Consider the following 17,101-nt stretch of genomic DNA (forward strand, 5'->3'; position numbering starts at 1 on the left):
GTAGGTTGATCACCGCCACTGCTAGTAAAGTGTCTGTGCGGGTCCATATCCTGGCCACGGTCAGAACTTTACTAGTGTCTAATAGTAGAGTGTCCCCAAAAACAGTGTTAGCAGAATCAGCCCTGATCACTGCCAGCTCTTGCAACAAGTAGCAAAATACATTTTGGCCTAAATTTATGAAGAATTTAGATTTTATTAGATAGTTTTTTTTTCTCAAAATTTGTCTTTTTAAAATTTTATAAAAAAACCCCAGTGACGACCAAATACCACCAAAAGAAAGCTCTATTTGTGTGAAAAAAAAATTATATAAATTTCAGTGTACAGTGTTCCATGACCGCGCAATTGTCCATTAAGGCTGGGTTCACACTAGAAAACGCAGCGGCTCACAGGAGTCCGATGCGTCTCCATTCACCGTTTCAGGCCGCGATCAGGGTGCCATGGGAAGTGACGGGGATCACACAGGCGTCCCACGATTTGCCACCATTTTGAATTGTGTGCAGAATGACGGCAATTCGGAACCTGATGTATACAATCAGCCTGCCAGATACTTTTAGGGCCCTTTCACACGGGCGGTCCGCCCGACGGACTCTGCTTTGCTCAGCAGGGGATCGATCCGCTGAACTGATGAGCAGGCGGATGACAAGTCCATCTCTGCTCACTGTACTGAGACAGACCTGTCAGAGCCCCGCTCTCCTCTATGTGGAGATCGGATGAAAACAGACCGCCTGTCCCCCTTTCATCCGATCCTCCAGACGGATGAAACATAGGGTCACCATCCATCTGGATTTCACGGACAGGATCGGATATCGGAGGATGTGAGTGGACATGTCATCGCTGACGTCCGCCGCACCATAGAGGTGAAAGTAGTGTCCGATCAGGTCCACCTGAAAAACTGAAAGCCCGTGTGAAAGGGGCCTTACTATTATCACTAGTGGCTGCTATAGTCGCTAGAGATAATCACGGTCTTCTCCCAGTAGGGATGGCAGACAATAGCTCAACAGGAGGGTTTCCTCTTGTCAGCACTGTGTTGATGGGGGAATCGCAGTTGCAGGAAAGAAATTTGCACAGTGCACTTCCGGTGTCTTGCCGAGAAAGTTCCCCTGGCGGATAAGGACCCCCCTGTACAGCGCAGCCGCAGCGCTTGCGCAGTACCAACGACTAAGGAGCCGCTGAGAATAGCCGAAGCTGAAAACCTTCAATCAGCTGTACTCAGCGCCTGCGCCCTGGGTCCAGGTTCCAGCCCCACCATCCAAGTGGACCTAGAGGGAGAATAAAAAAAGTGCCGAGCGGAGCGAGGCTGTGCCCGAAGCATGGCAAGCGAAGCAAGCCTGCGAGGGGCCCTCTTACAGGCGCCGTGTGCAGCCGATTTACAACTATTCGGCTTCGGCTATTTCAGCCAGCTCGTACTGCGCAAGCGCTGCGCAGTACAGGGAGGTCCTTATCCGCCGAGGGGAACTTTCTCGGCAGAACACCGGCTTCATCAAAAGCTATCAGAAGAAAAAAAAAAAAGCATAGCTTCAGTTGCTTCTGTTCGTAACATGTAAAATCACAAAACAGAAATCATTGGGAATAACTTTCACAGCTTTAGATCATATGCTACTAGATGGAGGAAGGAGAGATGACCATGTGGATTTTCAAAGCGGCAGATAAGAAATCAAATATTATCAACATATGTTACCATTCCTATTTAAAACATCAAGGAGGTCTACCAGTGATATTTATATTTTTAGCCATGGCTGCTAGATTCCAGGGTTACACTTTCTTCACAGCTTGTGGAGCTTACACCTGACTGTTTCACTACTATTACACAGAGCTACAGGATTCAAAGCCACATTTAACATACCCACCCTAATTGGTTTAACACTTGTGCTGCCATAAGGAAACGTTACCCTCTGCTTCAAGTGCCAGATTGTGCATCTAGATTTCAGGGTTACGTTTGTTTAATGTGCATGCAAGAACATAACGACATCTAAAACCCTGTTATGCTTGACTTTATAAAAGTCAAAATACAATGCTTACGAAGGCCACCACACACCTGCAGAAGAAGCATTAGTCTTATATACACCCAGAACCCCCCCCCCCCCAAAAAAAAGAGGGCTATAAAGACATGCAGGAGCATTCCCAGCTCAGGGTCATGTCGGTGTTTTTACTGCTGGTCTCCTGTCATTGGTGCCAAGGACAGGATAACCATATAAGGACAGCAGCCCAGCATAGATATGGCTCCAAACATCAACTGTGGGAAAGCCTTGCACCACAAAATGATGAGTCAGCTGCTCCAGAGGAATCAGCTTTTCAAGAACACCTGTTCCTAATTTGAAGCCATACAATGAAACAATTCAAAGAGGACTAATCAAAAGATACAGTCAAAATGACAACAGAATGATATTATATGAAAAACAAAATGGTCAAAAACATAATATTTAATTATAATAAAGTGTATGTAAACTTTCATCAACAGCTCTTTTTTGCTCCCCTTTGGGGTGTTAAATACACCATTGAAAGTTTTGTTAAACCTGTTTGACAAGAGCAAAAAATGGTCCATTGACCCTGCCAGAAAAACAGTGAGCTGATCATTTCCCGTACACACTGCTGCACAGTGTTCTTGCCCTTGCCCAGTCCTTTCTGCAGACTGCAGAGCACTTTCTGCCTATTGCTATATGCCTATGCAATCTGCCTATGTGAGATGAGAAGAGGGTGGTGTTCTTTGGTCCCAACATACTTCTCCTAGGGCGACAGAGGGGATGTCCTGGGGTAGGACCACGTGCTGAAGCTGGTCACTGGATTTTGCATGTGAAGACCTCACCAATGTGTGGCTTTGGTGTTGGATTACACTAAGCCATATTTGGAGGAGTGAAGAACTCCAAACCAGGATCTGGTTCCAGCATGTGAGGGAAGCCCTAGGAGGGTTGAAATGGTGTACTTTTTCTTGACTCTACATTATAAAAGACAGTTCTGGTCAAACAGATTTTAAAGAGGACCTAAAATCAAAACTTTAAAGGAAAAGAAACTCCTCTTAAAAAAAAAAAAATGTACATCTTTTTTGCAGGTTAAAAAAAAAAAAAAAGCGCATTCATTATTTTTTTTACTTGGAGCTGTAAGCATTGCACCCAGGATCAGCAGATCGCGAGTGGCATGTAGGACTCCTGCAGACTTGGTGTATCTGTCTGCCCATACCTTGTACGGGCAGGCCGACACAGGGGCCAATTTACTAAAACTGGAGAGGCAAAATATGGTGCAGCTCCGCATGGTAGCCAATCAGCTTCTAACTTCAGCACACTGACAGGAAAGCCTCGTACACGATCAGATTTTCGGATGACCGCTCATCCGTTTTTGTTGCATGCTAGTCTCATGTCGAAAGTGAAGAGGTTACTCACCATACAAAAATTCTCGAACAGAATAAAACTCCAGAAGTAATGTAATGTTTTGAATAGCACAATGACTTAAATAGTAAGAAAAGCGTACTAATTAAACGAAAATTGGACGTTGAGTTCACATAGGACAAATTATATAGTCTGCACATCCAGCTTTTGTCAGATGAAAAATTGGAATCGGCTGTCGAAAGCGCCATACTAATGATCCGAAAATAGGAAGATCTTTTAGACGGAATTTTACTTTCGATTTTCGTATCATGTGTATGGGCCTGAAGGGGCAATGAACTACCAGATCGCTCAACAGTGCTCTGGCAGTTCATTGAAAACTACAAGCTGACAGCCGCAAAGATTGTCAGGACTTGTAGTTTTCCCATTCCCAGAACAGATTATGTGGCCGCATCTTTTTTTGTAGATTGTGGCAGTGAGCAGGAAGGAGAAAATCGCCAGCTAGCTGTAAAAAGGGGGGCTCGGGGGCCGATGCATTTGTAACATGTTACAAAAGGTGAACTTGTGTCTGAAATCCTCCTGAAAAATAACAGTGCTGCTCCTGATGTATGAAAATGCTTAGTTACTTGTGTGTCAACAGCATCATAGCTATAGATCTGCAGTAGAAGAGCTAAGGTACTGTGCCACTAACTGCTAGTCTCAGGAGATTTGAGTGAAAATTCATAAAGCGACTCGTCCTCGTTAACCACCCTTGATGAAGGCTTTGGCAAAGAAAAGCAAAACCCTGCCTTTGCAAAGATGGCTGCTGTCTCCACATAAAGACAATGCAGAACAAAACATGTTTAAAGTAGGTGTTATGCCACAAAAGAAGAATACGTGTGCGTGCATATACATGTAGTTTTTCTTAATCTAAATGCCTTAATTTTTTACTTATTCTATCCTTAAAAAAACCTGGCGATCTTGCCAGATGGGGGTGTACCCAGGCCCCCCCCGCACTGCCCCCTCACCTATGGTGAGCACGCTCTCATCCTGAATGACACACACGCTGAGCCCGCTTTGTCATCCTGCGCCCCTCTTTATGTTGTGTTGCACTGACTGTCCACCCACACTACACCACTGTATGAGGTTAATCCACTGTGTCACCTAATCCCACCCACTGCTGGCTGTGTAATGTAAACCACAGGCAGAGAATTTCCTTAATGTGTAATTGGGCCCACCCCTTACTAAAGAGACCGGCTTCCCCACTATAGTCAAGAGAAACTGAAGGGGACGCCTGCAACTTAGAAAGTATATAGAATACATTTCTTACACAATTGTCCAGGGTAATTAGTTTGGTCTTCCCCTGGACCAAAACTAGAGTATTTCTGTGACGGATGATAAACATTTCTCCAAGTCCTAAATACGCTTTAGTGATTTGGAAAGGCCCACATAAGCTCATTATTGATGCTCAAATTAGGAACAATACTATGATCAACGTCAGTAACAGCACAAAGATTAATACTTTAGAACAGAGGTAGGCAACCTTTTGAGTACAGTGTGCCGAAAAATGTTTTCAAAGAAATTGAGCGTGACGATTTTATAACAAAAAAAATGTCAACTTGACACTCTCATTAATGAAAAGGATTTTTTATAAAGTAAATGCTGTAAACTACTTTAGTCGTGATAAATTACCTTCCTGCACTCTAAAGCCACGTACACGCGATCGGATTTTCCGACGGGAATTGTGTGTTGACAGACTGTTGGCGGAAAATCCTACCATTTGTACGCTCCATCGGACAATTGTTGTCGGATTTCCCAGACAAATGTTGGATGGCAGGCTTTAAAATTTTCCGATCGTGTGTACACAAGGCCTTCAGACAAAAGTCCAAAAGTACAAACATGCATGGTCAAATACAACATTAGCACAAGGTGCCCAAAGGGTGGCGCTAAAGAGCTGAAAAACCACATAGTACGTCACTACATTCGTGTTTGTTGGCTGATATTTGTGTGCCATTTGTATGCAAGACAAGTTCCTGGCCAACGCCCTTTGGACAAAAGTCTGATGCTTTGTCTGCGGAAAATCCGATCATGTGAACGAGGCTTTGCGCCTCAGATCAGCCCCAATTCATGCACCTTCACACTTCAGATCACTGCCCCCCCCTGCACATCGGCCCCACCACATCTGTCCCACCACTGTACCTCTACACCATATTTCACATCTGCCCCACTGCACTACCCCCCCTGCTCATCTGGCCCAACACTGAATCTCCCTGCACATCTGCCCCACCACTGTACCCTCCTGCTCTTCTGTTCCACCTCTGAACCCCTCCTGCTCATTTCTCCCCACTGCTGTGCCCTCCGGCTCATCTATGATATGCAGAGTGGTGAAAGAAAGCAGAGATGAGATATCTACCTGTCCTGGCACACTCATCCTGCTAATGCACCTCTCGCATCCAGCCCACGTGCTTGTATGTGATATCACATACAAGCATATGGAATGGATGCGCAATGAGCTCAGGTCAGGGACATTTTCAGAAAGCAGTGGGCCTGTGTGCAGGATCATAAGTTGGGCACCCGCAGCTGAAAAAAAAGTGGCTGAGTGTGATTTTCATTGAGCTGAATACTGGCTGTGGCTTAAAACGACAGAGTGCAGGGGTTCAGTAGTAAGTGACGCAAAGATTCAGGAATAATAACCAAGTTCACAGAAGCTCAACAGTAATTTCAAACTATCACCTGATTGTGGTTTTCACAATCTCAGAAAAATCCCTTCTTTCTGAGATTGGTAGTGGCAACCAAGCAAGTAATCTTCCTCCAGATGGTGGACGGGGCTAGCAGGACTGTGATTGGCTTTAGCGGTGGCCAAGACAGTCCTCCTCCTGGAAACAGGGACTGCCCCCCCCCTTAGCAGAACTGGACCCAATCTCTTCCCCATCACAAAAGCTGATCACAGCTACAGCAAAGTTAGAGAACCAATGTTACCCATCTTTTACAATGTGTGGGGGCACCGTGCCTCCCCCTCAGTGCAGGTGCAGCGTGGGGAATTCCGAAATTGGAATGCACTGACACTTCCCTGCTCATGGGGAGGGAGTTGAGTGTTGGCAAAAGACTTTGCATGCCGCTTGCCTAGCCCCGCTTTAGGACCTTCTACGCAAAAAAGATCAATTAATCAGTGACAGATTTTTTTAAGCTGCTTGAATTCTGCACTTGGGCTAAGTTGCTACATCAAAGACCTGCAGGGGTCAAATTTCTATAACTGAACTAAAAATAATCTGGCAATCAGGTTTACATGGGCATTAAAAAGGAATGCTTGTGCAAATACACATTTTATGAATTAACCACTTTCCACCTGCCGTATGCAAAATGAGGGCTGCAGGGTGGTTCTATTATCCTGACTGGGCGTCATATGACAAACAGCATGACGTGAGGGCGCGCAGCGCGGCGATCCGTAGCGTGATGTGTCGCTCCGACACACTGCATCTCTGATCCTGGTAAAGCGCCTATGACTTAGGCGCCTTACCATGCTCTCAGCTGTGTCTAATCACAGCAGGTCACATCATAACCAGGAAGTGCAGTTTATCTGCTTTTTCTCTATTCGTGCTGATATGGGGGGGGGGTCTGCACTTATAACCAGTTCATTGATTAGCAGGGCAAACCCATCAAAAATGCCCAATAGAGCCCACCAGGGATGTCCCCATCAGTGCTGCATATTAGTGCCTCATAAGTGCCTCATCAGTGCCACCTCATCAGTGCTCATCAGTGAAGAACTTATTTACAAAATTTTATACCAGAAAACGAAGAAAAACTTTTTTTTTTTTTTAAACTGTCTTTTTTGTTTAGCAAAAAATAAAAAAACCCAGCGGTGATCAGATAACACCAAAAGAAAGCTCTATTTGTGGGGAAAAAATGATAAAAATGTTTGGGTACAGTGTTGCGTGACCGCGCAGTTGTCATTCACAATGCAACAGCACTGAAAGCTGAAAATTTGACTGGGCAGGAAGGGGGCGAAAGTGCCCGGTATTGAAGTAAAGCATTTTTAATGATTTGTACAACTCCTCGTAAAGCTATTAATTTTTCTTTGCAACATTTCTTTTCGATATCTGATCCTAAAGAGGAAGTGATGCATTTTGAGGTGTGCTTGGTGTCTGAACTTTTTTTTTTTAACCCAAAGCCAACATTTATTACAGCACAGTGCATGAGAAAAAGAAAATGGGTGCTGCAAGTTTTCTTTATGGGCTCCAAGAGATGTCTGGGAGGTTATCACAGAACAGCAAACCAACACAATTGAAATCTTATCTCTTTAGTGCCTTAGCTTTACAGTGTGTTTACAAAGCTTCAATAACGCAAAGCAAATGCTTGTCCTTTATACCCATGTAAACAAAGCCTAACACAAATGTAAATAAAACACAATCAAATAATCCCCCTAGAAAAAGCTTCAAAAAATGTGCTAGAAACATCTTCAGTAAAGAAATCCTTGACACATGCATTAAAAAGACCTTACCGAAATTTTTGTTTTAAATCTAAAAGTACCACAAAAAAAGTCTTCTAAAATTAGGTCCCGCGGCTTCACTTAAAGCGGAGTACCACCCAAAAATGGAACTTCCGCTTTAAGTGAGGGTGACCCCCTGAAATGCCACATTTGGCATGTCTTTTTTGGAGGGGATCGGATACCCTCTTTTTAGGGGCATCCAGCTCCCACTTCTTCGCAGAACTGGAAAAAAGTTCTCTTCTCCCCCCTCCCTTCGTGCAATCTTCTGGGACACGTCACAGGTCCCAGAAGATTGCCCGGCCAATCGCAGCACAGCTCATGCATGTGCAGTGCATGCCTGGCTGTGAAGCCACAGCCGGGCGCCCACAGTCACAATGCCAGCGCCAAGGAGAGGAGCAGGGCTTTGTTCGCCCGCATCGCTGGACCGTGGGACAGGTGATTGATTATTAAAAGTCAGCAGCTACACTTTTGTAGCTGCTGACTTTTATGTGGGTGGAACCCTGCTTTAAAGCAGTTCTAAAAGGCAGAAGTTTTTTCTTACCTTAATGCATTCTCTGCATTAAGGTAAAAAACCTGCTACATGCAGATTCCCAGCCCCCCTTAAACTTACCTGAGCCCAATCTCAATCAAGCAATGTGCACCAAAGCAGCAACTTGCTACCTCCTCGTTGGCTCCAATGGGTCCCGCTGCTGTCAATCGCAGCCAGTAAGGAGGGAGCGGGGCTGAGTTGGACTCTGTGCGTGAATAGACACAGTGCGGGGCTCGGGAGCGAGCATTGCATGAGTGTCACCATAGATATCCAACTGTGGGGAGGTGGAACCAGGCGTGCCGGCGGGGGACCCAAAAAGAGGAGGATCAGTGCTGCTTTGTGCAAAACCCCTGCATAGAGCAGGAAAACTTAACATGTATGTTAAAAAAAAAAAAACGATCATTCACAATTATGTTAAGGGTGGCATCACACTGATCCACTTCGCTTTGGCCACAGCCAGTGTACCCACGGTTTTCATGCGGGTTCACTGTGGCTCTGTCTGAATGGACACAGGGAGCTGTGGCTCGGCTCGGGTGCCCCCATAACAAGCGGCTTGCTGTGGGGGCACTCAACAGGAGGTAGGGGCCAGGTGCACCAAAGAGGGACCTGAGAAGAGGAGGATCTTGGCTGCTCTATGCAAATTCACTGTAAGTACAAGATGCTTTTTTTTCCCCATTAAAAATAAGCCTAGTATCACTTTAACCACTTCAGCCGCAGAAGGTTTTACCCCCTTTATGACCAGGCCATTTTTTGCGCTACGGCACTGCGTTATTTTAACTGACAAGTGCAGTGTTGTGCGGCAATGTACCCAAATAAAATGTATGTTTTTTTGCCACAAATAGAGCCTTCTTTTGGTGGTATATGATCACCTCTGCGTTTTTTTATTTTTTGCGCTAAAAAAAGAGCAATAATTAAAAAAAATATATATTTTTTACTTTCGGCTATAAAACGTATCCAATAAAAATAAAGTAAAAAAATAAAATTCTGCTACATATGGTTGGTAAAAAAAATTAAATTCCAATAAGCGTATATTGATTGCTTTGCGCAAAACCTTATTGCGTCTACAAACTATGGGATATTTTTATTTTATTTTTTACTAGTAACGGCTGTGATTTTTAGCTCGACTGCGACATTGCAGCGGACAAATTGGACACCAAGTGACACTTTTTTGGGAACCAGTGACATTATTACAATGATCAGTGCTAAATATGCTACTGCAATAGAGCCGACCTGCCGGAGTATATCTGCGGTAGGCGGTCGGCAAGTGGTTAAAGATGCAGGTGAAGGGATTTCTGTATTTGGTGATGTAGTCAATTTTCACTCGGAGATCTCCTCCAAAACACAACACAGGAAGTGCACCTCCAATAAATATTCTGAGCCATAGTGGCACTGTATGGCAGAACTACAATCTTGAGGCGCCAAAGCACAAAGGAAATGTTAAAATCGGAGTCTTATGCTTCCTCCCATGATGCAGCACTAAAGCTTGAGGGACCAATCGCCAGGCCTGAATGCTGTTGCATGACTGAGGCAGTGCAATATAATCAGCCCTATATGAACTCCAACACCATGGACATGGGAGTTTACACCAGTATTTTGAGAGACTGCAATAGAGGAAAAAAAAAGCAGTGGGCGAGTACTGCTTTGGCGAGTACAAGTGGGTTGTGGAATAGGCAAAGTTTAACTGGTCACTGGAAGTTCAACATGGCACCTCGTGGCAAAGAACTCTGAGTATCTGAAAAAAAGAATTGTTGCTCTACATAAAGATGGCCTAGGCTATAAGAAGATGGCCAAGACTCTTAAACTGAGCTGCAGCACGATGGCCAAAATGATACACTGGTTTAACAGGAACCAATCAGAACTGGCCTCGCCATGGTCGACCAAAAAAGTTGAGTGCACGTGCTCAGCGTCCTATCCAGAGGTTGTCTTTGGGAAATAGATGTACGAGTGCTGCCAGCTTTTCTGCAGAGGTTGAAGGGGTGGGGGGGTCAGGCTGTCAGTGCTTAGACCATACGCCGCACACTGCATCAAATTGGTCTGCATGGCAGCTGTCCCAGAAGGAAGCCTCTTCTAAAGATGACACAAGAAAGCCTGCAAACAGTTTGCTGAAGACAAGCAGACTAAGAACATGGATTACTGGAACCATGTCCTGTGGTCTGATGAGACCAAGATAAGCTGATTTGGTTCAGATGGTTTCAAGCATATGTGGCAGCAACCAGGTGAGGAGTACAAAGACAAGTGTGTCTTGCCTACAGTCAAGCATGGTGGTGGGAGTGTCATGGTCTGGGGCTGCATGAGTGCTGCCGGCACTGGGGAGCTACAGTTCATTGAGGGAACCATGAATGCCAACATGTACTAAGACATACTGAAGCAGAGCATGATCCCCTTCAGAGACTGGGCCACAGAACAGTATTCCAACATGACAACCACCCCAAACACCTCCAAGACTACCACTGCCTTGCTAAAGAAGCGGGTAAAGGTGATGGACTGGCCAAGCATGTCTCCAGACCTAAACCCTATTGAGCGTCTGTGGAGCATCCTCAAACGGGAGGTGGAGGAGCGCAAGGTCACTAACATCCACCAACTCAGTGATGTCGTCATGGAGGAGTGGAAGAGGACTCCAGTGGCAACCTGTGAAGCTCTGGTGAATGCCATGCCCAAGAGGGTTAAGGCAATGCTGGGAAATAATGGTGACCACACAAAATAGACAATTTGGGCCCAATTTAGACATTTTCACTTAGGGGTGTACTCACTTTTGTTTCCAGCGGTTTTAGACATGAACGGCTGTGTGTTGAGTTATTTTGAGGGGACAGCAAATTTAAACTCTTATACAAGCTGTACTCTCACTACTTTACACTGTAGAAAGTGTAATTTCTTCAGTGTTGTCACATGAAAAGATATTGTTTACATGGGATCAGCTGTGATTGGACACACAGCTGATCACATGGTAAAGGGCCGCTGCGATTGGCCCTTTACCTCAATCTGATCAGCTGTGTCCAAAGGACAACTAATCACAGGAGTGTGCCTGGTGCGTGCCCCGGGGAACGAGATTCTAGGAGAAAGCCAATAGACGCCCTCCCAGAACTGGATGACTGCGCTGTAGCAATATTTCGGCTATAGTGGTTAACCTATCATTTTGGCTCACAAAGGAGTTCAAAATACAAGTGTCACTAAATGTCCATTCAAAGAAAAAATCTGGCACCATGCCGTCTCAAATATAAAACATACGATTTCATCAAATCCAATCCATCCAATAAAAGGAATCAATACCTGTAGTTGACGCATTTCAGGCTCTTAGTCATAATGTGTCATTAAAGCGGTTGTAAAGGTAATTTTTTTTTTAAAAAAAAATAACAAACATATCATACTTACCTTCACTGTGCAGCTCGTTCTGCACAGAGTGGCCCCGAACCTAGTCTTCTGGGGTCCCTCGGCGGCTGTTTCAGCTCCTCCCCGCAAGCATTCACCACCTTAATGCGAGCTCCCTCGCATGGTGGTGAGTGCTTGCGGGCGCGCTCCCGTGATACAGCCGGCGGCTATAGCCGCTCGCTGTATCACTCGGCCCCGCCCCCGGCGCGCCGCGTCATCGGATGTGACTGACAGCAGCACGAGCCAATGGCTGCGCTGCTTTCAATCCATCCACTGCAGCCAATCAGCGACCAGGCTGAGCTGCAGCGAAGATGACAAGAACGTGCAGCGAAGATTCGAGGCGTCAGGTAAGTAAAACGGGGGGGCTGGGGGCGGCGGTACTGTCAAAAGTTTTTTCACCTTAATGCATAGAATGCATTAAGGTGAAAAAATTTTTACCTTTACAACCCCTTTAAGGCCTCATGCACACTTGAGTTTAAAAACTGTGCTTTTACAGGCATTTGAAGCCCTTTTTCTCTCCCCTCCATGTTAACCCCCCATGTTTCCATGAACAATATAGGTGTTCACCGGTATTTGGAGGCATAGAAAAAAAAAAAAAAAAAAGTATAATACATCTCTCTCTAGATCTATCTATCGAGAGAAAGAGAATATATATCTATATATCTAAAACGTGCATTCAAGACAGGAGTGTGTTGGCAGAAAATGCTAGGAACTTTTATCACCTGAGTGTTTTTCCATTTGAGTGAGCAGAATAAATGAATATTCTGGCCAAATAAATATATAAACTCCCAAGCGCTTGACACGACAAAAGGCACTTGAAAAAAAAAAAAAAAAAAAATACAGCTGCTTTTCTCCTGCCAGGAGTTTAGAAGAGCCCCAGTGTGCATGAGGCCTAAACTGAACTAGAAAAAATAAATTCAATACCTTCCTCCGTTTTCATTGTTGTATCCTCTAATAGCAGAGTTGTTCAGCACATTCCAAAATATGCTTTTATATTTCATGGTTACTACATTCATTTTACATGGTCCCACTGTATATCCACCCTCCGAGCGCTCCCGAGATTAGGGTTGCCACCTCATCCCTTTAAAACCGAACACATATTAATGACACAGATTCTGTGACTGATTAAGGTGGTAATTAAACTCACTGGTGCCTCACCTGTATTAAATTATCCTCAGAACTTGTGTAATTCATATGTATTCGGGTTTAAGGTGATGAGGTGGCAACCCTACCTGAGATGGACTACAATATTACATGCTGCCAAACCTGGCACATAAAACTAGCCTATTCATAAAACCGCTGCCCACACAATCAGCTAAAGCTAATAAAATGGGGATGCATGTACACTGGACTCTGCAGGCGCATTGCTTACTGGGATTTGTAGTTTTTCACTGAGAGGGGTGGCGCATATGATCCCAATATACAATACTTGTATGAAAAAGGGAAAATGAAGAGAAAACGGCCTCCATGTACAGAGCGTGGAGAGAACATCTATGTGAAATTTGTAATTTAGGACAGTATGCCCAAATAAGACATTGATTTAGTGACACTTTCATAGCTTCCAAATGACAATTTTATGCTACAAATTTTTTTTCCAGCAAGTATTTGTTTTGCATTATTTTCATAAGGTTTCATTCTGAGGTTGTGAAAGCAGCACACAAAAAATGTCAGATTTTACAACTCAGTACACACATCCTGCATGGCTAGTCTGCCACAGTATACAGAACGCCTTCCTTTGTCACTCGATCAGCTGTTTGCTTGGCCCTCCTCTCTCCCTGCTTCCGGGTAGTAACAGACGAGCCAATCGCATGACAGCAAGCTGACAAAACAAGCAGCTCAGCACTCCTGCCCTACTCTAGTAATATGCAACAGTTTATTAAGGAAGTTATAGGGAAGGGGGGTGGGGGCAGCATTCTTACATCAGATAGTTGTCAGGTCCTTTAAACACATACTAAAGTGACCTTTTCCCTACATAGGTATGCTATTCAAGGCGACAGGTGAAGAAATTACTTTTATAATACCTAAACGTATGCGATCATTTACAGGTGGAAAGATCACCCAGAAGATAAGGTTTTATATTTTAGGAACACACAATGACACAACTAGGTCCAGAGGTGAGACGAAAAGAAAAGGCTGCAAGATAGGACGGGGGATGAGTCAGAATTTCTGCAAGCTGGTTGTCATTACAAAGCCCAAAACAATCCCACCCCAAAATTAAACAGATCGTCAGCTTTTACATGAGAGAAACAAAAGGCATAGGTACCCAAATATAAACAAAGCAAAACAAACATAAAACAAACAGTGCCTAAATACTATAAACACAAGAAAAACTCTACAGCTCGGGAACTGAATACAACTATTTGGGCCTATTTTGGGACGATGTCTCCACCCCAAATAAAGAATTCTGCCTGTTCCATCACACCTCCTCAACAACACTTCCTTTCATAGCAAAGCCACAAGACAAAAACACTAGTGTCCTCCACCAATACACAGGGGGAGAGGGGCCGGAAAGAAAACACAACTTCCCAACAAGCAAACCCTACCAGCCCCTTTAAAGCCACTGGTGCCAGGCAGGCCACTATAGAGAATCCCAGCCACGGGGCCTGCTTAACCCTTCACATGCCAGAGGCCTGAAAGAAAACTACCACCTATAGTCAACCTATATACAAAACTAAAGACAGAGGACTTTAACAAAGCCTATTAGAAGGGCAGGCCAGATTTGTGGATTTGTAGATTTCCATGAGATCTTAAAGCAATGGGAAGGAGACAAGTGACCCTTTCTGTGCTGGAGTCCTGCATTGCAGACCTGACAAGTCCAATCGGATTCTGTGTGTTCATTACATGTGATGACACTTTCCCAACTCATTGTGTCTGGAGATAGGCAGGAACAAAGAAGAGATTGGGGGGTATTAGACATGACTCCTAGAAGGCACAACCTACACCCTGCGCCCACCTATCTCGCCAGAGCAACCTGTGGGCACAATGACCAGTATGGCACGCACACTATAATATACACACACACACACACACACATATATATATATATATATATATATCACACACACAAGAGATGTCCAATACCTCTAGATTTGACATATTGAGTATGGAGCCAGCCTGATGTGGAAGTCTGATTTGTTTAATTGTGGAATCCAAGTGTCACTCACCCCCCTAAGTGACTATTATATATATATATATATATATATATATATATATATATCATACATATATACACATACACACACTTGCAGACAGAGGTGATGTCATTGCACAGAGGCTGACACAGGGAGGCCAGGCTTTTGTAAAGAAGAAGTAGTGTGTCAGGATTATGGAGTCATACAAGAGGTGGGGGTGGGGGGGCACAGATGACGTCATTCTCTCACACACTGACCACCATATGGCTGCATCCAAACCATAATAATCACAATCACCAAACTAATCAAAATACACTAAAAAACTTTTAACATAAAAAAAAAAAACCCACAAGTGTAGCAAAGCAGAAGGTCCAGCAGCAGGCCCTGTGTGTTGTCACCTTGATGAGCTGTGACGTCACACACAAAGAAGTAAACAGTTAGTAGAACTTACCTCTGACCCCCCCACTCCCCCCCCTGATGACACAAATAAGCCCCCCCAATAAGAGGTCTTGCAGAGTAGTTGTCTAGTAGAGGGGCCCCCCAATCCAGATGGGGGGGGGCAGTCTCCAGCTCCTGGTGATCTGTCAGAAGATGGCCGCAGACACAATAACCGCCGAGGAGCCGTACAATGGTGTCACCCCCCCTCCTCCCTCCTGACACCCCGACACCTTCCAGAAGGATACAGTTTGACAACATCCGTGTCCATCCGCCTCTTGCCCGGGCTGGGAGATGACATGGTTCCAGCTCCCCCCCGGGGTGTCCCTCTCCGCCGGGTACACTGGCTCGGAGGTCCCTGTGGGGATTTAGACAGACAAATAAAAGAGGGGGCGCTCTTCCTCCCCCCCGGGGGCCTCTCCTGCTTGGCTCGGGGCCTCTACAGGCGGCTGGGGTGCCCGGGGCCTAACACGTCGGTACACCCCACCCCCAGCCAGCCGCGGTCTCCTGTTGCTGCTGCAGCAGATTCCTCCGCTCACCGGGGACTCCCCTTCAACACATCAATAACATAACCGACTACGAGCACCCCTGTCACGTGACCCCCACCAACAGTGACGCGCCGGTCGCGGAGGAGGACTTTAAAAACAGAGCTGGGCGGAGTCAAAGCGGGTGGGCGGGCAACTAGCTGCGTTCCAGGCCTCGCTCTGGAGGGGCAGCGCTCCAGTCACTGAATTGGTTGTTGTAGATTGTATTAAAGATGGCGAAGCGTAGAGAATTGTGGGAGTTGTAGTCTTGTGTGTTTGACAAAAGTGTTACAGACTTATCACAGAGCAGGCAGGGAGGCTCAGCTTGGTTTAGAAATGGCTGGAGACATGCTTTTTTATAGTTAGTCAATGCTGGCGGTACACCTGGGCCACTGTGTTTTCTTATTAACTAAACATTCAGACTTAAACATTTCCTTTTTTTTTTTGTTTTTTTTAACCACTTACCTACTGGGCACTTTCGGCCTCTTCCTGCCCAAGCCATTTTTCAGCTTTCAGCGCTGTCACACTTTGAATGATAATCGCACGGTCTTGTTACACTGTAACCATGTGCAATTTGTATCTTTTTTTTTTTTTTTTACACAAATAAAGCTTTCTTTTGGTGGTATTTAATCACTGCTGGGATTTTAATTTTTTTCCTAAAAAAAAAAGACTGAAAATGTTGGAAAGAAAAAGTTTTTCTTAGTTTCTGTCAGTAAATTTTGTAAATAAGTCATTTTTCTCCTTCACTGATGTGCACTGATGAGGTGGCACTTATGGACACTGATAAGGAGGCACTAATATTCTGCAATCATGGGCACTGTTAGGCGACATTGATGGGTGGCACTGATGGGCGGAACAGATGGTCATTACTGATAGGCAGCACTAATGGGCACTGAAAGCCAGCACTGACTGGCATCACTAATGGGCACTGGTTGCTGGCACCTCTGGAGCTCTAATGTAATAGGGGGACTGATCGTCAGTGCCCTGATTACTGTCCCCTGCGAGGAGATGCCGCTGATTGGCTATCCTCACCACACACTCTGTCAGTGTGAGGCGAGGAGCGCCGATTACTGGCACTTCCTGGTTTACATGTGACCAGCTATGATTGGACACAGCCGATCACATGGTTAAAGAGCCACATTAACGGCTCTTTACAGGGGTCGTGTCCTAGCAACACGGGGCGATCGCCGAACTGCGCACCCTCTGCAGGCGCGGCCGTTCGGGTGCACCGTCATATGACGTTCACCCAGAACAAGAGCCACACCGTCCCACCGTCATTTCACGGCAGGTGGCAAGTGGTTAAAGGCGTAGTTCACCTTCACCAAACACTGTCT

The 17,101-nt window shown here is 45.2% G+C and overlaps 1 protein-coding gene across 1 annotated transcript in view; it reads right to left on the reverse strand.

Annotated features, from left to right (window-relative positions):
- The window catches only part of UBE2H (ubiquitin conjugating enzyme E2 H), a 54,993-nt gene extending 39,090 nt beyond the window's left edge, over nucleotides 1-15,903 (reverse strand). Inside the window, exon 1 of the mRNA XM_073619361.1 lies at nucleotides 15,492-15,903. Within this exon, the coding sequence (XP_073475462.1) occupies nucleotides 15,492-15,544 (53 nt within the window). The 5' untranslated portion in view covers nucleotides 15,545-15,903. The remainder of the gene's footprint in view (nucleotides 1-15,491) is intronic.
- Nucleotides 15,904-17,101: the final 1,198 nt, after the last annotated feature.

This window comes from Aquarana catesbeiana, linkage group LG03 (genome assembly GCF_042186555.1).
Source record: "Aquarana catesbeiana isolate 2022-GZ linkage group LG03, ASM4218655v1, whole genome shotgun sequence".
NCBI classification, from domain to species: domain Eukaryota; kingdom Metazoa; phylum Chordata; class Amphibia; order Anura; family Ranidae; genus Aquarana; species Aquarana catesbeiana.